We start from the raw sequence: 25,774 nt of genomic DNA, 5'->3' as shown, positions 1-25,774 counted from the left end.
ATTTCCTCAACCACTTATCTAATTTAGGGTTGCGTTGACTGCTTTTTTGTTGTAGCCTCACATTTCATAAATTTGAGGATGTGAAGTTAGTTTGAGGATGCTAAAGTAATACTTATTCGGTCTAATTTGGAAGAAACTGGAGGTCTCATTTCCACAACATTTTTAGCTTACTGGAGAAAGTGTATTAAAAACGTGTATTCAGTCAGACCCTGGGTTTCTGCCGATGTACAACATGCAAACGCTGGGAATTTATTTATTTTTGGCTCACGCTGATTATGTTAGCTTATCCAACTAATATTCTAGTTAATAATCTTTTATACATATACAAAAAGGCTGAAATAATTACAGAAAAGCAAAGAAATGTTCTCTTCTCTTCACTTCTCTTTTTCCAGTATATTACACTATATTTATTCAGACATTTCTTTATATTATATAATATTTCTTTATATTTTAGCGTTCGAAATATTACATAGAACCAAATTTGTTCTGTGAACATGCCGGAACTTATTTTCACCACAAGCTTCGGATGCTAGAGCACCGTTTGCGCGACTGTCATGGGAGTTCTCGCTTGACCAAAATGTACTCTGTAATTTGTGCGGAAATTTCACTGGGGTGGTGAAAAATCAGAAGCAGTGCTGTTGTTTACAGTCACACATCTAAAGATCAAATTTCACCTTCTGAAAAACCCATTAATATGACGCACAAACGGTTCATGTTTGTATGTAGACGTGCATCACTAAAGAACGATTTTGGCATCGATGTGGGATGAGTGTTTACTTTGTCACTTATCTATTTACTTTACCTCCTGACAGATGCTTTAAAATAAACACACACACACACAAGCCCATTCTTGTCCCTGCTGGAAGGGGAATCAATTAGTGCAAACTGAACTGCGTGTGTGTATGTTTGTTTGGCTCAGTTAAAGCCACTGACCTTGACTGGTTCATGACCCAGAAACAAAGGCTGCATTTTACACAGGAAAAGATTTTTAACTCCTTGCAGTGCTGTTCAGAGCTAAACCAGGCCGTCTGTTCTATCAGCTTTACAAGACCAGACCTGTTCCCTGCCAGCATTTCCACAGTGTGAACGCAGCTACAGACACATAAAATGTGTCCTGGAAGGGTGACTTTGCTGAGAAGCCTTTGTGTCGGTGAGAGACGGGAAATATATGCGTATTAAACATACACACATACAAACACACTCTCTAAATTACTCATCTTCCCAGCACACCATTTATAGTGTCAGGAACCAGGTTTTCGATCTGTTTGTGCTTGCCTCACTATCAGCGCTCACAGATAATCAAACTCATCATCACCTACCTCGAATAACCGGAAACTGCCTTCCAGTCAGTCTGCAGTAAAGTGACTATAACTTACTGTGGTGCACCGCAGAGTGTAAGATTGCGAGTCGAACCACTTAAGTCGCCCAACGAATGATGTAGTGTAACGAGGTCAAAGGTCATGTTAACAGTCTGTCTTACTTCTTAGGTTTGTTTTCATTCAAGAAGGAATGTGATGGATGTTAAACAGCAAACTATACAGAAAGGGGAATAGGTCAAATCAGGAATTGGCCTCTGTGTGCAACCAATTCATTTCTGTTATCGCTGCTAGCATGCTTTTTTTTTGATGGCCGCACATTGCAAAACTATGACTTTAGTATTATAGCTAACCAAAAATATGTTGACTTCAGTGATGAGTAAAGCTGTATCGTCTCTTTAACCGATCGACTGCTTGAAGTAGAGGAGGATGTAAGTGTTTAAATCGAAATTACCTTAATTTGCTACAGCATATATAGTGCGTCCTACTTGCTGGTCTATCTGAAGACCCTAAGTTGGGGTTGTTTCTTCATCATCATAATAATGTTTGTCCAGGATCAATATTGCAACAGACCAATCACGTTGTGATGTCGTATCTTTGGAATGTGGAGGAAAAAGGAAAATAAATGCCTTTGTTTACATATAACACCCTTCTAAAACAAATGGTAATCATTCCAAGTGTTTTCTTTATTCCTTTATGCTTTAGAATAAATAATAGTGCTTTCAGCGTTAGCACGGTTAGCTCATTAACGCTTTAGCGCCGTGCAGCCACACGCACGGGGTGATCCGCATTAACTCGCTAACGGAGATTTGCCGCGTTAATGTGGTTATGGCGTTAACGTAATTTTAATGAGACTAATGCTGACACTTCTAATAAATATATAATCAAGTTAGGGTTGCTCATAGCCAAATTTAGGTTATGCATGTTGGTTTGCTAGTGATAGTTTTTAATGGCATTAGCTAACGTCTTGGGTAATGCTAACGGAATGCTCAGACAATGTGATTGGTCAGTGGCAATATTGATACCGGAATAATGCCAACACAAGGATATCAGATTGTGCCTATATGCTATCCTTTTAAGCCTAAATGAATTATAAATGGGAAATTCAAGCTAGTATTCGTAGGTTATTACATTTTTTAAAACAACTTATTTGATGAGTTAGCGATATGCAAATGTTTTCAAAGTTGCAAAAGTTGGCCCATTCGTTTTTAACAAGGTGTTACTTAGATTGGTGACAATCAGTAAAAGTTTAGTAAACACAAACATAAAGTTTGCAGGTGCTAACAGGTTTTGGCACTTCCACAGAACTCAAAGTAAAGGGTGGTTTCAAAGGTTGTTTGTTCCTCCCGCTGTCAAAAATCATTCATCAGTCCTGACAGGCTTTTTATGTTCTCCGTTATAAAGTAATACTCATGGTTGTCTGTCCAGTGAAAATAGATCAGATGAGAGCAGACTGACCTAACCATCGACCAGCTGATTCTGACACTATGTCACTTGATGTCAAACAGAGTCCAAGAAAATTGATTTCCAAACAATAAGAGAGTCAATAAAGAATTTAGCTTGGAGGAACTACTTCTAATACCCATGCCACTGAGCAGCTGTAGCTGTGAAGCAGTCAGAGAAAACTACATAGTTTTAGCACTTTTATCAGCGTATCAACAGGTAATTGCTACAGCTACTGGTGTGTGGAAAAGGAAGCTTATTAGACATTACAAAAATTGTGACTGGCTGATTATCATCACCTCTTTTGGCTGTACTGTACTGTTAACAGCAGTAGTCGTTTGTTTTTGTAACAAACTGATTTTAAGGAGTGTGCTCCAGAATCAAATCAAATTGGTTTAATTTAACTTGTGGTGCAGAATGACAGCATGTTGATTTAACAGCAGTTACACAAAAATATCCATGAAAGCAAAAAAGTGGAAAATGCTACAAAGTCATTAGTTCAAGCTAAAAATATGAATGCTGGGGAGAGTCACATGTCACACTGCTGTGCAATAGCAAAGAACACTGTAGCTGCTGGAGAATTGTGAACAAGACATGAAAACTTTTATTACCTTTAAATTCCACATATGCTGCCCTATCTGCGACAAATCCAGTGCTTCTTTTTTGTTTTAAATAACAGACATGCCATTCTGCATGTCTGCAGTAAAATGCACGGCGTGCTGGAATTAGACTCCTGGGAAGACAAATGTGAAGGAGCAGTGCTGACACGCTTCACTGCAGGCCAGGCGTTGACACACGACTCAGAAAAGCCTCGAGGCTCGGAGGGATGTTTGGAAAAGGAACGGGGAGAAAAAAATGGTGTCGTGTTTATGTAGATGGATGGAGTGTGAATGCACAATCGCAACACATACACACAGACTCCCACTGAAGCCACAAGTAACCTCGTTTGACTTTGCACTGATGGCATAAATAAGGCTGGCTTTTTATGTATGCCAGCTCCATTTAATAGCTAGACTTGATATATATTGTAGGTACCTATAACAGTTAATTTGCAGAGTGTTAACTTTTGCAAAGCAGCTGATTGTATCTGCTTCACATCTCTGTTTCACAGAAGCTGAAAGAGGCCAGTGACAGCAATCAAGCCTACTCTAATGCTTGGGTTATTTAAAATAACACTATTTTAGTTAGGAAAGCATCAGTGTGTAGAAAGTACGACAACAAGACAAGACAAAAGTTCCTAAAATACAACATGTAAAGCTTCCATTTATAAAAAAAATTGTTTGTTTCAACTAGAGGAACAAGGCTGAGTCAATGTGCACGTTTTACTTTAATGTGCTCTGGTGTCTGCTTATTCAGCTGTCCTGTGTTGCTATCTCCAGCTGACAGACTACACGGAGTTTAAAGTCCTTTGGATCCTGTATGAACTCTTAGATTTCTATCTACAAGTCATTTTACATGCAAGGCATGCAAAGAAAATCTGTAGTAAGTTTCTTTGGTTTGTCTCTGATCTTCTTACTGGTTAGAGGGGGTAAAAGCTCAGTTTGAAAAACATGAAATCACTCCATGCTACAATCAGTTTAATCTCCGTTTAACAACTTCTAAATTAGAACTGGCAGCTCTTTATAGTGTTGCAAACATAGTGACGTTCCCTCTAGATCTGGCAACTTCTGAGGCCTCTTTAAAGATCCCTGCATTAAAAAAAATGGCGAAAGTCGACTGTTTTAATGAGAACAATTAAACTCACTGAAACAGAATAATGAAGAAACAAAGAACACCTAAAGATCTTTTGCTCTTTGTTATTCCTCACTTTTTAATATTTTGCTTGGAAAATGGGTGCAGGGATTTAGTCTTTGGCCTTAAAAACGTTTTTTTGTAGAGTTGTAAAAAACACAGTTTGTCAAACTGTGTTATGTTCACAATTTGACAAATAAATGGGGACAAACTGTGTGTCTGTGCAACAGGGTACAAGTAACAAGGTGCCTAAAAATATAATTTATGACAAAATACTAGCTTATCCCTTGAGACAGGTGCCTTTTTTAAGTTTGAATGATTCATGGGTCAGTGTTGAGTGCCTTAACAAACAAAAAAAACATTCCTCTGAAAATATTCGTTTTCAAGGACTGGACTGAAAATGAGTGAAAAGAAAGGCCCTCAGAAAGCCTGGAGAACCATTGATCAAGACCACGATTAAAAAGTAATTACGTCTGGCTCCTTGGACACAAAATATAAAGAAATAAAGGGGTCGACCAAGAGTACCATATGCAGAGTACCATATATGAAGACTAAAGAACAACAGCTAACGTTAATGGTGCATGAGGTTATCTATCACCTTAATTTACTGGCAAACTCTGTGGTTTAGCAGGACACGTCCCATCCTGAACCCCACTATATGCACACTGTTTCTATCCCTTTGAATAATGGCAGCCATCAAATTTAACTAAGGAGGGCGTTTAGTGAACGCAAGAAGTCTGTGAACTGAACAGCAACCCAATCAAGACTCAGCACAGATATATTAAGACCAAACTGCTGCGATTGAGCCTGTGAAATTGCTCCATCAATCCTTGCAACCTCCGTCTGCCTAATATATCCCATCTGTTCTGGGGAAGGGAGTCTGGTGTGTCTTGGCCTCATCCGTGGTATGGAATAAGGTTTCTGCAGTTGCCTGACCTGCTGACTGCTTGTTTTGGACTTTGCATTGGTCTGTCTATGTTTATGGAGTGTCTTATCCAGCAGTCACAGCTAATGTAGAGCACATTTGACGGACACTAGTAAATCAACACTGGCTCCTATCTACAATCTTAAAATGGAGTCTGCCACGTATCTGAGAGCAAATTTTAGTTAGTGCATCCTAAAGATTAATAAAACGTGACGTTATTTGCTGTCTCAAAATCAAGCACAGCATTAGTTGCAGCAGTCCCACCAGATCAGCTCACTTTTACTCATGGCTCAGCTGATACCTTAATGCAAATCCATTTGGATGCAAAGACGTAAGGCACGGCTAATCCTGCCTACAGTTGCGGCACATCTGCAGGCTGCTTTGCAACCCATCTCCAATTCCACGGAATAATTGATGGAACAAGCTAATTTGCTGCTAACAATTCACTAACAGACCCCAAAGCAGCAAAAAGTGTGGATAATTTTAATTTTAGGGGATAAAATTATCAAAACAGTCCCATCTTAAGCACTCTAAACTTCAAAGTTGAATTTTCATATCTTATACCATCCGTGTTAGGCATCGATATGAATACACTTGTCTACACAGGCTACATTTTCCACTATGAACCCCTCTGCTTACCCCATTGTTGTTTAAGCTGCTAAAAGCTAACTCTTGATCCACCTCTGCGCTCTTTGAAGTGGAATTCATCTGTGAACAAGATGTCCAAATTAAAAATACCACAGGCTCGCCCACAGCCACATTCTGCTATGCAGGATTTAGCGAGACGCCGATGTGTGTAAAGTGCCAAGTCAGATGCATGTTAGACAACAGTAACTCAGGCACACAGCTGCTGTCAGGGGAAGTTTAAATAAAATGTAATTACCACTTTTTACCCAAAATGCTGTTGTACCCAGCTAAACATTGTTTGTCTTGAGAATAAAAACAAAGCTGAGTCATTCTTGACCAGATTTTCTTTTACCCTGGCTTGTGGGAATTATAAGGAAATAATCCTCCTCATGATCTTATCCATGTTACACATAAAAAGAACAGCTTTAAAGTCGTGACGTGCACAGACGTTTCTCATGAACAATAATTACTTGGCGTAATTTTTCTCAGCTTTCTGCTCAATTTAAAATCCGAATTCCCGTTTTACAGCAAACACTGTGATGAGTCGATAAAACACGCTTTGGCCTTTGATTTCTTTTGTCACTGCAGTGTGAGACATAAACATTTACTTATGTAAATACTTTGATCTTTTTTTCGTTCAAAACCCCAAGATGCATTGAGCATTGTAAAGCAGTGAAGCCAGAAAAATCTGAAAGATATATTATCATCTTGTGAAAAGCTTACTTATCTTTTCCTTTATATAATCATTTCTAGGTTTTATATTCCAGACTTAACTGCAGTCAGTTTCACCTTTCAGAATGCCGCACACCTTGGAACATCGTGACCCTAACCTGCTCTCATACTAATAAGCAAGCAAGTAACAGTTGCACAAGCCTCTTCAAACTCCTTTGTCTTGCTTTGGTGTTCCAAGTATCATCCCAGGCTCCTGGCGAAACGGAAACCAGTCGAGTCAGTTTCTTCCTATTTGGATCACCTCTATTGCAATTTTGACTCAGACTCAACACTTTTTTTTTCCCTTTTTTTTTTTGCCTGTCCTTCTTCTGCTTGGTCAGTTTCTTGTCCCAGTCTTCTGGTTGACTGAGTCCCCCTTTGACTCCTGACCCCTTAATCCCCTGCCAGCTGCAGCGAGGCCCCCCAAGGAAGACCTGTGACTGTGCGTGCCTGTGTGTTTCTATCAGTATGTATATGAGAGAGGCAACAAAAGTTCTATGCAAGATATGAATGAGCACTAGCATACAGTACACTTCTGTACTGATTAGCATTGTCTAAAAGCTTTTTTCTTTACACATCATCATTGTGGATTGACATGTGCATGACATTTATCCTCTTGCATGAAAGAATTTCTGTTAATTGATAACAGTAGTCTTGCCAGTTATGGCAACTTGCCAGTTACAACATAACTGGCAAGACTCAACATTCATACAAACAGCCCATAAAGTTGCTGCTAGTTATTGAACAGTGAAGCAGTGATTTATGTTATTCACAGAAAGTGTCTGACTGTTGAATTTCTTGGGTAATGAGTGTATCATCACACCTGCAGTCATGGATGTGATTCAGCCGACTTTACAGTAGCTTTTGTTGATATCTTTTCACTGTTGCACAACTCCTTTTACCCCCAAAGGGATCAATTATGCCTCTTCATTCATTAGTCACTGTTACACTCCGTCTATCTATTGGAGGCCATCCCAGCTGACATATGACTAGAGGCAGGGTACAACCTGAACTATCCAGCCCACCCCAGTCCATCAGCAACCATTTTTACTCACATTCACACCAATGTCCAGTTAACCAAAGACTATGTTTTTCTTCTGTTTGTGGGAGGAAACTGGAATACCCAGTTTAGTTTCACCTAGCATTTTAAAGAGAAGAATCCTGAAACTAACAACCATTAATTAGTTGGTTTGTGGTTTTTTGTTGGTACTCCCTTAACTTACACCAAATCCTGATCAACCGGCTAGAGATTATCCTTCCAGTACTCTCATGTACCAATTGACTGTTCTGTTGCTATCACAGGGCAACTCTAACGTCTTATTTAGAGTTAAGATATCAGTCTCCAAGTTAGTAATTTAAAAATACAAAATTTAAAACCAGATTCCTACCCAAAAACAATGGCCTGAGCCCAGCTCTAGAAATTATGTACTAAACTTGCTAGCAATCGGTCCCAAGAATACTCTTGACTTCATTCTGCCATAGCAAGCTTTCAGTAACTCTTAACTGAGTTAAATGTGCAATCCTGACACAACACCAAAGAAGACTGCAGAATGCTACCAAGATAATGCATGCTTTGAGAGCCATTGGTGCATTTGCAGTCGAAATGTCTAAGGTCCTAGATAGAATTTTCAACTGGAACGTCCCCTCAGGTCAGACTTCCAGCCTTACACCAACACCCGCACGACCACCGCACGTAATGCATGTTAACATTAGTAAAACTGTACAACTTGCAATCTTTAAAGTCACTGTTGTGTATTTGTGATTGGCTAAATAAGTGATATCAGGGCATTGACCAGGATCTGCCTTTCAATGTGCTGCAGCTGTGCTTTTAAGCCAAAATAATAAGCATTACATTGCATTGCTAGTGATGCATGGATGCCTGTACCTTGCTAAGGGGCTAAACAGGTCCTGTTTTTCCTTGCTTTTCCAAGTTGACTACTAAAATGCGCTCAACACAGGAGTGACGTCACTCCCAGCACCGATATCTGACTTCTAAGGCAAGCATTAAGCAGCGTAATATTGTGACAGACCAGCATTAACATTTTAGGAAACATATAATAGAAGATCTACCTCACATCCTCACATTATTTCTCACTAGTTCATTCCACTTGTACTGTGCATACTTGTTATGCATAACTCACCTATTTTCTACGATTATTATTCACTCTGTTTTGTTGTTATTTTTTAGTCCAATCAATTTTCTATCAACAAGTGTGAGCACCTCTATACGTCTAAAAGCAAAAGTTTCTGTAGTTTGCAGAACTCTGTTGTTTTATAAGACAATTTAGAGCAGGAAAGGCAACAGCAAGTTGAGGTATTGCTGCTAAAGGTGCTTCTACAAACTACTTAATCATCTGTAGTCGCAATGTAACCGAGTAACTGTTTTGTGTAATACTGATCTCAATTTCTTCTTTAAAAACCTGTATGTTAATGTGCATTATATTCTCTATTTAAAAAAACCTCACTCATGAATTGTGCAAATAGGCAAACGGAGATTTGCAAACAGACAAAATCAGGTCTTACCTGTCTGAGAGTAAACACGATACTGCACACGCACCTCTCTGCAGACTTACAGAGGTCCCCTAAAGTAACACCTCACCTAACAATGACTCAGCGATCTTTCAAAAGTCCTGATGCGTACAACTAGTTAGGCACACACGTCAACTTTAGTGCACGCGGCTGTATTGAGCAACAACGCCGGTTTGTCAAACGGCCTCTCTCCTCACCTGTTGTCTGTTTGACTTGTTGAAAATATCACAGGTCCAGACCTCTGATCTTTGAAATGCTTTGTGAGGCCCTGCAGTCCCCAGGCCATGTGTGTTTGTGTGTGTGTTGACTTGTGCTGTGAATGGGAATGAAAGGGTGTGTATGCGTGCAAAGCAAGACTATGTGCCCCCAGGAGAAAAAAAAAGATGGAAAGGGGCTCAGAAAGAGGGGGTTGGAAGCTGGGCTTTCTCTAATCTACTACACTACCCCCATCCAAAGACACACACACACACATATACATAGATACACACTTGCCCTCAGGTATATCTCCCACTGAAGGACAGGGTGGTGAAGTGTTATCTTAAAGGCAGATTAAGGAGCAAGTCTGAATTTGAAAGCTTTCTTTATATGAAACAGAGACTGATTCTCTCAGCTCTCGATTGGAAAGGAAAATGCTGACTTGCTTAATGGTCATTGTCATTTTTAGAAGCTGATTTTGCAGTTTTATTAAGGTCCAAGGGGAACTTGTGTCGAATACTAAGATTTTGTTCTTAAACTCGTCACACATTAAGTGCTATAACCCGAGTGGAAAAATGGGTATTTTCAAGTCATCAGAAGGTTGACTGTTGTGTCATCCTGCATTCTGCATAAAGCAACACAGTCGTTCTACTGGAGGCATCTTACATCTCCTGGTGTCTCCTGGTACCACACAGGAATGTTACAAGGAGCCTGCATGTGCCACGCTCTTTACCTTCCTATTGAGCCGCCAGTGTTTATACAACACACTGTGAGGGTGGGTGTTCGGGGGGGGCATGCTTCATGGGTTAGTAAAAGGAGTAACAACTCCTAAACCATCCTTGGTGGTGGAAGGGGAGTAGGCATGGTTTAAACTCAAGGAGGTTCCCCTCTGGTGAGCATGTTAAGCCTCACGTTGTTATGTGTTGTTTGAGTCTTGAATTCCTCGGCTGTCAAGGAGGCTTGTAAAGATGTAACGTGAGCCTTTTTTTTTAATGTTGCTGAAAACAGAGACCAAATTTAGCAATATAGCCCAAATCTTGTCATGCAAATGAATGTTTTAGTGGATTTAGGCAAAAATTAGATGCATAACAGGCTGCAAGAAAAAAAGAGGCATCCACTTCCAGTAACTGAAACAATCTTTGTCTCAATCTTTGTTTTTTTTTTAAGTAAATTGAGTATAAGCGTATTTTTTAAGCTGTTGTGTGTTTCATGACGTTGCAAATTTGCTGACTTAAAGGTTTTGCACAAAACAATTCAAAGATGTTTTTTGTGAAATTGGGATTCTTCAGTCATTGAGATAATAACATGATACAAGTTCCTCTTTCCGACACTTAAATTGTTTAAATTTATCACACTAGTTAAGTTAGAAAGAAATGCATTCATCAACTGCTAAAATAACAAAAGGGAGCAATTCCGGAGCAGCGTAATGACCCAACTCGGCAGAATGATTTATTAGCAGTCGGAGACTTGATGTTGGACGTCTGCTCCATCGGCGTAGCCTTCACTTCCTTAAATGTTCCCAACTGAGCTGACAAGCAGCTCAACCCACCGCACATCTGCAACAGCAGCAAGAGCGACTTCTTCCCTATATTTTTACACTTTGTGCTCAAATACCAATGTGATGGAAACGACAGTTGCAACTGAATAACAGCAGAATAACAGCTGATGATACTGATAAAGCGTTTGGTTTAAAGATACAATGTGAAGACATATCTATGTAAATATTCAACTGTTCAACTGATATGTTTTTTTGTAGAAAATGTAACGATTCCAGGAATGGATTTTTCCGAGAGAGGAGATATGCTTTAAAATTTCTTACAACTAATTATGAACAACAAATTAAACACACTTGGACTTTATTTGAGATTCAGACACGTATTTCTATGTTACTGAGTACTGAAACAAAGGCTAAACACCAGAACAGCACTAAACAAACAAGGTAGCAGATGAAAGTCAGTTTCAAATGAGGTCTCTTACATTCATTTTTTCCATTGCAAGGCTTCTGTTGAAAGCTTTTTGGAGTTCTAAACAGACTGAGGGTGTTTTCACACATTTGCTGTTGAGTCAGTTAAACTCGAACTCTGTTTCATTTCTACCCTTGGTGCGGTTAACTTGTGCAGATGTGAACATGGTAATGGCACTAGGGTGTGGACCAAAATGACCACCCCTGATAGGAGGTGGTCTCAGTCCGGTATCAGGCGAACTCCAGAGTGGTTCGTTTATGTTGAAAATGTGATCTGAATGTGATCTCGCGCCAAGCCAAACACCAAGTTTGAGCTAAACGCTGTGCATTCTGGGATGCAGCAGTACCGCAGATATGCAAAGTACACAAACTGTAACAACCAGAAGTAAAATGCTTAAAGTCACCCAGATAAATACAAATGTCAAGAGTAAAAATTATCCACTAGTTCAGGCTACAGCACTTTCTTCCTATACTGACTTTGATGCTCCCACCTCAGACACAATCAAACCTTCAGGCCTGAATTTGGTCAATAGCTGACTAAAGTTTTTATAGGCAATATAGTATAATTAATATAATTGAGAGTATGTACTGTCTGGTGCCTGTAATAAGGTAAAGTTTCCTCCAACACTGTGCTATTAATATTTCCATTATTTTTTCAGCTTCGATGCGCTGACCTCACACTACTTCCTGGTTTCTCAAACCTCCTCACATGGTTTTGTAGTGATGCATTTCAGTTCACTTGGAGTTTTCTCTGTTGGAAAAACATACAAGTTTACAAACTCGTCAATTGATTTAGAACAGAGTGTAAAAAAAGGTGTGAAAACGCTCTAAAACTTAAAAAGAATTGACACTGAATGTAAACAAATTCTGTTACTGATTATGATACAGGCAGGGTGGTTATCACAATTTACCTTGGATTAATTGGGGCTTTCTGTTCCACATAAAAGAGAAAGCCACAAAAAAGCATTAGTCTTACAGAAAAAAAAACAAAGCTGGATAACAGAGAAGAAGAAACCAGAACAAGGGAGCAGGAGGGTGAGGCTTGACGGGAGCCTCTCTGCAATGTAAAAATGTCACATCTGCACATGTAAAACGCAGCGGATGCAGAGAAAACAAGAAAGGAATGACAGGATGGTAAAAGTGGTCAGGATGAAAACAGTAGGGAGAAACTTTTCATTCAGGAAAGCCAAGAAAAACAGTGCCGCCAGCTCATCAAGGCTTACAAATCTACGGAAATATAAATAGCACGGTGTTGGAGGAAAGTTCACTTCATTACAAGGGCTCGAAAATAAGTACCGCTTTTTGTGTCACTAATGTTGTTTGCCTATAAAAAGTCTACTCAAGTTTGGTACAGTGACCGAATTCTAACCTCAAAGGAGGGGTGTGTGTGTGTTTGTGTGTAAGGTGTTATTCAACTTATGTGGATGTGAATGCATTTGCAAAGTCACATTATGGAAAGTCTAGCTAGTGTTATATACCTAGAATATATAAAAATGAATGTACCGACTATGACTTCACCCATCATTTTGTGGGCCTGGCGTTTTGGGTGTTGTCATCTTGGATTTTTGAAAGCAGACGATCAAGAGTGGGACAGTAACGAACTGCCAGTCAAAATCACAAGACAGCCACACCCTAAGGCATAACCCTGCTCTATCGCTCAAAATCATAATTTACAAAATGAACATCAGACTGCATTGACTAAGATTTTTAAACTAACACCTGAAACCATGAACTTGTTAAGAACGGGTTTACTGAGGTCAGAAATAAAGGGAGAAGTGGGCTCACTTCTGTAGAACGTGGTTGGTGGGTCGCCACCTGTTGGCCATTAGTAAGAAAGGATCAGTCACTTTTTGGATCCACAGGCTATGCTCACTCCTTTAGCAAAGAGTCAATGTGTTAAGGCTAGGAAAGAAGTCAATAATGTTGAGCTGAGAGGAAGACTCGTGGAAATGCAAATTAATGTAACGTCATCTGTATAAATGGTTACTTTTAGCTGTGAAACATCTGAGGACCACAGGGCTCATTTAAACTCCACTAAGGAGGGGGGGGGGGGGGGGGTTAGCTGGTGTGGCTGATAGCAAGTGAAATCTCACACACACATCCATCCTCTTCACCTTGTACCTCTTTACTTCATTCATGGGCTTATTAACTCCCTGATGGAGGAACTTGCCTTCATGTTCCCCCCTATTTAGTTGTCATGGTGGCTCGACCTGAACACTTATTAGCTGACCCCTGGGATTAGTCCAAGCTTGAGACGAGGAGAGTTGAGGCTAAGCCTTCACCTCGAGGTGCTCGCTGCAGCATCTCACCAGAAACCTTAATTAAATTGCTGAGACACCGCATCAGGAATGTTTGCTTTACTCTCCTGTATTCACTTCTGTCCATCCCATCTGTCTCCACCTTTCTTTGCTTTTCCCATAGTCATACTCCACGCTGGGTTGGTTATACTACCCCAAACTCATCACGGAGCAGACAGTGAAGGCAGCGAATTGCAATATAAGGAGACGACGGGAGGTCACATTCAGCATATTGCTGTCTAGATTTATTAGATAAACAAGTCAGTCATGCATTGCAGGCATTCCTTCTACATATTACCACTGCAGTATCAGAGAGTTTAGACATGAATATTGATGACTAAAAGTGCTCTTTTGGATGGATGGATCGAAAAGATGGAAGGATAAGGATGGATAAGATATAAATATTGTTTAGAATAACTGTTTATTTTTCAAAAGTTAGAAAACACCCCTGTACCCTGCCTCTTGTCCTATGACAGACTACGACCCTGAAGTGGATGACTGGAAAACAGTAAAATGCCCAGCACAGCTTTCCAAAACCCCTAGAGGAATCTTTGACTCCTTGCCTTCTATTATCAAGTTCAGAGGTTTATGCATTTGTGTTCTGTTGCTTATTCTATAAAATGTCAGGGGGAAAAGTGAGAAATCCACACCACATGATCCCAAAAATGACAGCACCTTGTTCAACAAAGTTTTGTCACTGATATCATAAGGTGTGTGTGTTCAGTTTACAGAAACATCAACCAAAGACAAGCGCAAAAAAATAAAATAGTCCTTAAACTTGAGTTGGAAGTTGGAATCTGTGTTTTTGATCATTATCATACTTTTATATTTAAAATATGAGTGAAGGCAAACTTTTTAAAACAGCCACTACATAAAAAGCCACTACATAAAAATGTGCATATATATATATATATATATATATATATATATATATATATATATATATATATATATATATATATACATATATACACACACACACACACACACATATATATATATATATATATATATATATATATATATATATATATATATATATATATATATATATATATATATATATATATCCAGGCTTGACAGGATAACATCACAGAGAAAACAAAATTTAATCATCACTCTGAACTGACTGGCGGTATGTTCCAGAGGTGATATCTTGATTTGTCTCTGGGGAATCACCAGCTAATCGCGGAGATTAAAGTCTCAAACAGCCAGAGGTGGGAGAGACACGGTGAAGGGGCAGATAACGAGTTCTAATCCGATACATGCGACTCCAACACGATCTGAAGCAACGACCAAGATAAGAGCTAATCCTGTTTTCCATGTATCTCTGTAGGAAACGGTCCTCTCAGCGTCTCTTCTGTTAAGTGCGTCTCCTCTGAGCGCGTCTGTCCAACAGATCCTGACCCGAGATACTGACCCGTATATGCCGGGAGAGGAATGTGAGGATATGCTGACAAAATCACAACCACAAAGGAAGCTTTCACGTCCGGAGCTGGCTGAGTAAAAGGTACTAGAAGGAGCCGATGCCGGATTCATTACGAGTGTGCTTCGGAGCGTCCAAGTTTGCAGAAGAACGGATTAACTCTGCACGTCTAATCGATATCACAGCACCCAAACGCATGAGCAGATTTTCTTTAATACAAATCGCTTCAATCCAAAGAATTAAAGGAACCACAACACAGTTCAGTGTGCACACAACGTTCAGTGTGGCTATCAAAAAGGCTTACCTTGGCAAAGAAACCCAAAGTCCGCAGGAATACGCTGGAGCAGCTTCTACCGGGACGTTTTATCCGCTTTGTTCCTATCAAATGCAAAACCCTCCAAGAAAAGTTCAGAAACCTCCTCTTGCAGCGCAGCGTAGTCGGCGTGTGCACGGAGTTCAGACCAGAAGGTGTCTCATGGCACTGCAGCGCGCTGGCTGTTCTTGGAGACTCTGGTCCGCTGGCGTTCAGCGGCGCACTGACTTTTCAACAATATTGCTCATTGAAGTAAAGGAGGCGAGCACTTAAACAAGCTGGGGAAGTGGGAGGTACGGTGTAGAGCCAGAGCGCGCTGCCGTGCGCGTCCTCGAGGCGGGCTGCACCTGCGAAAGCCATGCCTTACGGTGTGTTCACACCGAACGCGATGGACGCGAATAGAGCGTCAGGTTTACATGTAAAGTCAATGGAAAAGCGCGATGACGCGCGATTGCGGGTCCCGCGAAAATTCGGAAGCAGATTTGCGTCGCGAAAACGCCAAAACGCGTGAAACGCGCGTCAGTGTAGCGCGTCTGGCGCGTTTGACTCGCGAATAAAACCACGCGCGTGAGTTTTTGTGTTGCATTTTGTGCATACGCGCGTTTCGCGTCTACCGCTCGAGTTGGAAAAATCTGAACTCCAGCGTCAAATCGCGCCGCGACAACCAATCAGGAGCCTGGTGACGTGGCTCTGACCTAGGTCAAAGGGGCAGATCCAGCCAAAGCCCTTCATTCTTCATTCAGTATGGAGGAAAAGCTAATCAGTGCCGTGGCTAATCACCCGGAGCTATACGATGCTAGCTACTACTTTTACCGAGACAGGAATAAAAAGGACCTAGCTTGGAGACACATAAGTGAGGAGATCGGGCAACCTGGTAAGTTCATTCCTTCTTTTTAATTTTCAGACTGACCCGATGAACCCGCGCAAAAGCTAGCAAGCCCGCCTACTGTCCCGCTATTTTCCCACTGATGTACAAATACCTTTCCGCTAACAAGATAATGCGTTTATTCAGAGGACATCTGCAGGAGAAAGTGGAAGAGCCTCAGGGACACTTATAATAAGGAGAAGAAGGCAGAGAAGGAGAAGAGGAGTGGGTCTGCAGCAGGATCGGGGAGAAGATGGAAGTTCTTCGCGGTCATGGGGTTTCTGGACCCCTTCCTCACCCCGCGGGAGACTAGCGGTAATATGGTGCGGACCGTGGAGAACTTCTCCCCCGAGGACCAGGGACAGCCCGAAGAGGCAGCAGGGGAGTGTCAGTCAGAAGGTATGTTTACATTGAGTTAATGTAGGCAGTTAATTTATGCGTGTTGTCATACAGGAACATATTTTGTTTATTAATAAACAGTATACAGTAGTCCCGCTGTTCATCCGTCACTGCCTCGCCTTTTCGCTGATTTTTTTTATTGCACCGTACAGCTTTCAACTATGCGCATTGCATTCTGCAGCCCAAATGACAAATCTCCTCCGTGTCGTGTCTCCTGCGCTTGCCAAACTTATCATGTTTGGTTTTGATAACCATCACGTCCAATAGAAAAAAACAGCACAAAAACACTCATAACTATGACCCTCATTCGGAAATAGACACCTGCACCGGGAGCAAAAAAGGCGCACAAAAGTGGCGCCGCAGACGGAGAAAAAGCGCGGCATAATACTTTTACGTTTTAAAATCGACAAAGGTTTGCACTTTGAGAATCAACTTGTGAGAACTGTGACTACTGTTCATGTGCTGCAATAAATGAGAGACCACTGTATATAATAATAAGTATATAAGTATATAATAATATAATATTCTCTATGACTATTGTCTTCAACCTATATTAACATTAATAATAATATTAACATTTAATATTGTCTTCATAGAGTCAAGTAATCATGCAGCAGAGTCCTCAGCTGTCTCTTCTCCTGGCTCTCCAGTCCCTGGTCCCTCCACTCCTGCTGCTGCACCCACAGGTATGAACATCAAGCACTGACAGCTTTTTACTTGCTTGAATTCCCTTGTGATCACCTTTACTAAATATCTACAACCAATCTGTTTATATCATGTTTTTTTTTTTCAATTTTGAAAATGAAAATCTAGTAGCAGCCTTCTCATTACTTTGTGTTGTTTTGTGCTGTGTTTTACAGGCCCACAGCGGAGGACAGCTCGAAGGCGGGCGAGGGACGGGTCCCAGGACGGTCCATCGGCGGTGGAGCTGGCCATCCTGGAGTCCCTAAAGAGGCCACGCCCATCTCCAACTGAACATTTCCTCCTCGGCCTTGTTCCTGCTCTGGAGAGCATGCCGCCTCAGACACGAGAATTCGTGAAATTTCAAATTTATAAATTAGTTTTTGAAAACAGCACAGCTGTGTTAAATTTGGAAACATTGGACCCTAATGATCAGTAGTTTTCTGATGAGGCAGCAACTCTCCAGGGCAGAAACAATGTTCTTATTTTTCTCCTCCTTCTCCCTGAGGCTCTTCCACTCCAAGCTGGGTCCTTTTTATTCCTGTCTCTCTGTAAATAGTTAAATTTCATATATTTATGATAAATGTTTTTGTTAATGAATTTATATTTTTTCAAATAAACATTTATAATGACAAAATGTCTCTGTTCTACTACACAGCAAATATTGGCACCCGACTTGACACAAGTAGAATTTATTTCATATTATACTAATGACAAAACATACTAATACAGTGGGATGCAAAAGTTTGGGCAACATTGTGAAAAGTAATTATTTTCTTGTACAAATCACTGGTTGTCACAATAAAAATAGTCAGTTAAATATATCATATAGGAGACACACACAGTGATATTTGAGAAGTGAAATGCAGTTTACAGAAAGTGTGCAATAACTGTTTAAATCAAGCAGGTGCATAAATTGGCAACACAAAAAAAGAAATGAAATAAATATTTAGTGTATATCAATGTGTGTGTCTCCTATATGATATATGTAAGTGACATTTTTCATTGTAACAGTGATTCATACAGGAAAATAATGACTATTAATAAGGTTTCCCAAACTTGTGCACCACACTGTATATAGGAACATAGTGAAGACAAGTTACTTAAGAGAGTAAAAATAGGTTCGTTTATTTTGGAGTAGAGCTCCATTTATTAAGAAAAAATTAAAAGGACAGGAACACTCTTTAGAGGTTTGTGGGTGGCCGTTGTGGGGAAGTCACTCGGACTTCAAACAGGCTACTCCTTTGGTTGCCAAGACACAGCTCCCTCCGCCGAGAAGTGAGCCATGAATTTCTCCCTCACCAGGACAGCCTCTCTGGAGGAGTTGTTTGCTGCCATACGACCCAGGCCTTGCAACGGCTCCACCACAGCAGGTGCCCCTCTCTCGTCCACACAGCGCAGAAAATTGTGGAGAACACAAGTTGCCTTCACACACTTCTCCGCTCCGTCTAAATAAAAAGGAGTGAGTATCACTACAAAGGTTAACTCAGTGGTCCTAATGCTCCAGTTTGATATCAGCAAACACCGAGCGCATACATTGATATGACACCACAGCCATGCTATCATTCAAACACTGATAACAGCATAAATCGAATTAAATCGGGACTTGATGAGACCTTCTGAGTATCACTAGAAATATTATAAACAGTCGTCTCCGTACCACAGTTTGCTATCAGTAAAAACCGAGAGCATTCACTGTTAGCATAGCACGTCCATGTTAGCAGTGTATAAATGGATGGTTTAGCATGTATTAGCACACGTATCAATAAAGGACTACCGTATTAAATACTTTTACTAACCTCAGGCAGATGGACAGGCGCTCTGCAGGTGGGATTGAGCGCCTGTAATTGGTGTCTAGGCGGGCGATTCTGGGACCGACCCGGGGAAGCAGGTCCTCAAACTGGCCGAGTGAAAGACGGTGATGTCGCTGGAATCGGCCGTCATCCAGGCGCAGCTCCTGGAGCAAATGGTGAAACTCACCAAACTGCTCATGCCTCTGGAGGACCTGATGGACCCAGGTAGGGCGAGGGCGTCTTTTACGCCGCTGCTCTGCTCTCCACAGTACATAGAGAAGGGAGACTCTCTCTTCAAGCGCTAACTCGACAGCTGCCATCTTGCAAAGATACCGGTCTGGCACAACTTCCTCCCACATCCCTCCCACATTTCCGGTTCACGCGCGTCAAAATATCATATTTTGAAGCGCGATGGATTTTTCTTGGACACGCGTTGAGACGCGAATGTGCACGCGTCAAATTAGGGGCGTTTGGGGCGTTTTTGTTCGCGTCCATCGCGTTCGGTGTGAACACACCGTTACTCTCCACCTCACTTTATAATACGGCCTATTTTGAAAAAATATATATTTACATACAAATATAATAAACACCAGGAAACAAAGAAATTATTTTACCCTATAGGTCATTTTCAGTGCTGCGTCATTTCTGGTCATTTTAAAGAAAAACAATATTTCGGTGTGACTTAACTTTTTCACAGCTTCATGTTTTTTTACACTGTTACTTAATATTCGTTATATATATCAATGTGATTATGTCAATGATGGATTTTCTATCATTCAGTTGTCCTTGTTTACTTGCGTGTCTCCTTTTCGGTAAGTTAAGCGAAGCAACCCGCGCCCTGAGAAGTACGGCGTCGTACTAAGTCAGATGGGAAAATAGTGTTTGTTTTTCTGCTAAATTACCAGGAAAAGGCAGTACTTAAAATTATTCACGCACTACTTAAATGTATTAAAAGTTGTTTTTGGGGATTGTTTGTTTGTGTGTGTGTGTGTGTGGTTTAAGTGTTTAAATATTTGCATCTGAATATAGTTATGTTGTCATTTCAGATAAAGTCCATTAAAATTCCATTTAATTACAGGGTAATGACGCCTTTAGTCATGGGTCATATTATTTTATATTTATTTATTTATTTATAGAGTTGTGTCTTTGCATTTTATATTCATCCCTCTTTCTCTTAGGAAAATTTGTAGCTTTTAGATTCCAAATCCTGCATCCTCAAGAAAAAGCAATGAAGCTGAAACGCAGACTCAAGTGAGATACCATGTCTTTTCTTCACCCCTCCAAGCTAACTGCAGGGAGATTTGACAGAAGTGAGAATTTAATCTCTAATCAGCTACAGGAAATGATCTTATAACTGGAGAGCTTACAGGCTTACAAGAATCGGGTTGTTGACATCTGAAATCAACCAGCTTAATCTGTCCTTAGATTTCTTTTTTGTTTCCTTTAGTTTCAAACAGATAGAAGACAAATGAAGGGCATTTACAACACATAACAAATATGTCTGTCATGTTTAGAATGAGTTACAGGTCACTTTTGATGGTTCTCCCAGCTTTCTCTCAGTGTTTTTCCACAAGCCCCCGTTTGCCACAGTTACAGCTAATGAACACATACATAATGTAAACCTCTTTTTTATTGGCTAGGCATTTTGCCTTAATTTTTAGTTAGTTAACACAAATGCTGTAAGTTCAGCGATACCTTTATAAATGCTTATTTCTGTCCCTTCTACAGTGATGAAAAGCTTGAATCCTCGTGCAAAGTCCACATTTCCTGTTGAAGTGATCTCATAAACATTATGTAGGTAACCTGCTAAGTCATAATTAGCTGCTCTGAAATCATTCAAACATATATGCACCATTTATGATAAAAGTTTGGTCTCCCCAATAAGTCTCTCCATAAACTTCAACTTCTTCAGAATTCTGCAGCTCGGGTCATAACTTGGACTCCCTTAAGAGACCATATTACCCCTATTCTTCAACAGCTTCACTGGTTGCCCAGAAGCCAGGGTAAATTTTAAAATCTTAGTTCTCACGTTTAAGTGTATTCATAACATTGCGCCTCCTTATCTCTGTGATCTGCTTCATATCACCATTGTTTCCCGCTCTCTCAGAGCTTCATCTGTCACTCATCTTGTTGTTCCTTTTGCTCGTCTTGTCACTATGGGGCGCAGAGCTTTCAGTCGCTCTGTTCCTCGGCTCTTGAACTCACTTCCTTCAGCCTTAAGAACTATAGATTCCCTTCCCTTATTTAAGTCACAACTCAAAACCTACTTGTTTAAACTGGCTTACTAGTTTTAATGCAGATTTTACTTGCTGTCAAACCTGGTTTATTTGGGGGGGGTTGGTTTGTTTTTATTTGTTTTGTTTTTTTTTGTATTTTGTTGTTTTTGGTATTTTAATTTATTAAAATCTAATAATTTAATCTACTGTTTTATTGATATCTTTTTCTCTTTGTAAGGTGACCTTGGGTTTTAGAAAGGCGCCCTCAAAATGTATTATTATTATTATTATTATTATTATTATTATTATTAAAAGAGGGAAGTACAATAAATCTGCTTTACTCTTGTAGACATTTCCACGACAACTGCATTGCAGAACCTCAGCTACCTATCACATTCCTCTGTCTTTCCAAGTTTGCATTTCCATATTAAGCCTGTATATTTATACACGGTCTTGGGAAAGCTGCTGCAGGTGCACCGCTAACCAAATACTTCCGCCCGTCACTTAAGCTGTAAATGAGCTGTTGGATGGAGAAACTATATTCAAGTGCAGAGCTGCACTGTGTTGACGGGAACCCACTGAAACCTGAAACTGTCGTCATGGTCACCAGCCCTCAACCTGGTAAAATGTGTTTAACAACATTGTTGATAGTGAATAATGCTCACTGGTGTCACTCGGGTATGCAGCAAGGCAAAAATTAATAATCCACCAAAGAGAAGACAGCGGAAAAAGGAATGTTTTTAATACAAAACTACGGTACATGTACAGCTGCTCCGCACACACACATGCCTCTCGCACATTAACACATTCTGGGAGATCTGACAGTCTAAACTGAGACGGTCAGTCAGACAAGCCGGGGCATGTGTGAGCAATGTCCAGATGAAATCCATCTATGTGACACACGCACAATAAAAACATAAAGTTAGCCAGAGACACGGCTGATTGTGTCGAAGATCATTTTAAATTCTCTGTACAATCATTTTGTAGAGCTTTACGCCTTCCCCAACGTAACCCATGACCACCTGTTAGCAGTCCACAGCATGGGGCGCATTTCCCTGGGTGGATCATGCCATATCATGAGATGGCATCAGGTACAGTACACTTAGTTGGTTTTATATTTGCTTTTTACTTCTCTTTGGCAACTACAGATAATTACTCATCATGTACATCTTACATTATCTGCACTGCAGCCGTGAAGGGTAAATTTGAAGGTCCTATTGTGCGAAACCTACTCCAGACTAGCAATAAAGGCACACCTTTGCCATCCTTTTTTCTTATTGTCTTCATATTTTACTTCTTAAGATGATATTTTCTTTTGGGCATTTTTACCTCCACCAAGGAGGTTGTGTTTTATGTAGCGTTTCTGTGAGTGCGTGTCATTCTGTCTGTAAACATGATAGCTTTTTCAATGAATATCTGAGGTTTGTAGAGCGGGCTCATGTTAATAATCCATTGCAATTTGGCTTACATCAAGGTTCAAGGTCAGCTCAGTGATTTCTTGGTAAAACCTGACAAAATGCCTTATAACTTAGAAAATATGATTCTTACAAGTGTGCTGTGTATTGTCAACATATAGGAAATATTGTATAAAGATTTAAAATATCATGCCACATTTGACCTCTGACCTTTTTATTCGAGGCCAACAGAAGGCCAAGGTCATAACAATGCTATGTAGAGCATTTTAAAATTATGTTGCATACTGCCATTGTTTGTACTGACAACGTATAGATATATAGGTAATGACATGTGGGTATTGTAAATTCTTATTCTAAATTTACTTTATTATGATATTGTAAAGTACATTATAGTAACAGGTCATAACATTTAAATGAGTAATATTTTAAATACATGTACAATCTTCCTGAAAAAGAATTTATTTTTTTGGTAAACAAAATAAAATTGTGATCAAAAACTTGTTTCACTTGATATTTATCACAAAAAAATGAAATGTAATTTACTAAACACTGAAATTATGTTTCAGTGTTTAGTAAAATGTTTAAACAGTATGGAAAACAAACAATGCCTGCACTTGGCACTTGGTTTTACTGCACTACAAACTTTTTAAAGTAGGTTTAAAAAGAACAAAGAAAAAATTAGTTTACAAAAAATGCAATAATATTCCACTTAGATTAAATACTGCTCAGATAGTGAGCTGCCTCGGTTGAAGTTTAAACTGTCTGAGTGCTTCTTGTTTTCTTGTCATTGTAAATCATAACTTCGCCTTTGTGTTTTTCTGCTTTGACTCCCATGTGATACAACATCATCTGGTGGTACTCTAACAAAATCAGATGCGATTAATCATTTAACCTCCATTCTTCATCTGCTGTACATGGAATCAATCCGTACCCCCGACTCTCTCACGAACATCAGCTGGCTTTTGTTTGATGGGTCCCATCACAGAGCTGCTTTGCCTCGTGTGAGCCTGTGCTTGGGTGTTTGTGTGAGCGCACATGCGAGGCTGAGAAAGAGGAACAGATTTTGACAGGAGCGCGAGAAAACAAACACAGCAAGCCAGATCCTTTGCAGCTATGTTTGATCTGCTGCTTTACAGCACAACACTAATCTGGGATGTTCTCAGGGGAAGAAATCAATACAGCAAAATGATTAACCTAAAGGTAGGAAACCTAGTAATGGCTAGTATGGATGAGCAGGGTAATTAGGGCATAAGAATAAATGTCGCATAATAATGTGTTCGTTTTTGCACATATAGATTACCAGATTAAATCTGGTAACATTACTGAGCCTGTGAAAATCATTCTATAATATCTTTTGTGGTTTTGGTAGAGCGTCTAAAGTCTCTATCTATCTATCTATCTATCTACATATATATATAGATAGATAGATAGATAGATAGATAGATAGATAGATAGATAGATAGATAGATAGATAGATAGATAGATAGATAGATAGATAGATAGATAGATAGATATGTATGTATAAGAAGTCAATTTTTGAACTCCGTCAGACCACGAATGGACACTGAAGACATGCAACAGCACTTCCTTCCAGAAACACTCTTAATACCACAGAACAAAGTGGTGTGTGCTGTAACAGGCTAAGTGTGGCTCTTGCTGTGTGAGCAGAGTAGGAGGACTGCAGTTGGGTACAAAGCGGGAGTGTTTCACTCAGTGTTTATGTGATTCACACAGCCGAGGCTGTGGAAGGCTTGACCCTCCAAAGACCTCCCCAGCACAGCGGAAATGACTTCTGTCTAAGTAAGACTTCGGCTTCTCTGTTTCAGTCTCTCCCAAAGTCCTAATTTGAAGCTTTAGGAAATGTAAATAAGACAGGAAAGTAGCTAAAGCAGAGGGAGTGTTACTTTGCTTGTGCTTGCATTCTGTGTATCAGGCACTGTGCTTTTGTGTTTTTATGTGTATACATGCCAGCCAGGGTGCATGTGCTTCTATTGTGCACATAGCTGCCTGTGCAGTGTGTTTTACAAGTTCTTCGAGCAGAGATTGTTGTGGCAGAGAGGAAAACATGAAATAACACAATGGAATTCAGGCCTGGAGTTACTCTCCCCACGGGAGGCAAGCAGACTGCGTTTGGTCTGGAGCCAGGAACACTGAAGGAAAATGAGAACAGTGTCCATGCTACTTTTCTTATTCTCTCTTTCTCTTAAGTTGTGACAACGTCTTTTTGATTTTTTTGTGTGTGCTTGTTTGGGGTTTTTTTTTGTTCTCTTAATGCAGAACAAGAGCTTCCATATGATTCTTCTTCTTCTTTCCTTGTCTTTCTGTATATCTGTGTTTCATATTTCCTGTGTCAGTGTGTGCTCCTCTCACTCTGGTATATTAATAGCACTTTGCAGTGATGATTAGGTTGCCACCTGCGCCCTATCACAGTCCCACCCCACACAGACACACACACACACACACTCATTGGCTGTGCGTGTGTGTGTGCGCGCATGTGGCGCGGGCGGGGGGGGTTACAGTATGGGAGGGGCAACATATATATATATCAAATATATGTATACATGTATGTATGTAGGACACTACGTATGTTGTAAGGAAATATCACTGCAAGGAAATTAACAGCAAATAAAAAATATGCATATGAGAGAAGGTAGTGAATATGCAGTAGTTTATTTGATAAAAAAGGGAAGGGGTCTATGCAAATGAAAATATATTTGAAAATATATCAGTTCAAGAATATCTTCTCCAGCTTCTCTTAGATGTCTCAGTGAAAGTCCCACTCTGTCCCCTTGCACTTGTGTCTCAGACAATGTGTGCAGTGTTCAACATGTCAAACTTTCAGTTTGACTTTTGGAAAGTGGGCAAGAAAGCAGGGAGACATACCTGGTAAGGAAGGGAGGCAGTTGGTAAGACTGGTGTGGCCAAAAAG

The 25,774-nt window shown here is 40.1% G+C and overlaps 3 protein-coding genes across 3 annotated transcripts in view; 1 reads left to right on the top strand and 2 right to left on the bottom strand.

The window, feature by feature from the left end:
• The window catches only part of LOC146517347 (vasorin-like), a 34,155-nt gene extending 18,448 nt beyond the window's left edge, over nucleotides 1-15,707 (bottom strand). Inside the window, exon 1 of the mRNA XM_085163044.1 lies at nucleotides 15,468-15,707. The gene's annotated coding sequence lies outside the window, so the exon portion shown is untranslated. The remainder of the gene's footprint in view (nucleotides 1-15,467) is intronic.
• The window catches only part of LOC146517339 (zinc finger protein GLIS2-like), a 340,746-nt gene that overhangs the window by 206,394 nt on the left and 108,578 nt on the right, over nucleotides 1-25,774 (bottom strand). The gene's annotated exons all lie outside the window — the stretch shown is intronic.
• Nucleotides 15,832-17,548, top strand: LOC146517346 (uncharacterized). Its single transcript, XM_085163045.1, has 3 exons — nucleotides 15,832-16,350; nucleotides 16,489-16,740; nucleotides 17,337-17,548. The coding sequence occupies exons 1-3, from the start codon at nucleotides 16,221-16,223 to the stop codon at nucleotides 17,444-17,446; spliced, it is 492 nt and encodes a 163-aa protein (XP_085019171.1). The 5' UTR covers nucleotides 15,832-16,220; the 3' UTR covers nucleotides 17,447-17,548.

This window comes from Neolamprologus multifasciatus, chromosome 6, assembly GCF_963576455.1.
Source record: "Neolamprologus multifasciatus chromosome 6, fNeoMul1.2, whole genome shotgun sequence".
Lineage (NCBI taxonomy): Eukaryota > Metazoa > Chordata > Actinopteri > Cichliformes > Cichlidae > Neolamprologus > Neolamprologus multifasciatus.
Note: the sequence above shows the minus strand (reverse complement) of the source record. Positions and strands in the feature narration are given on the sequence as shown.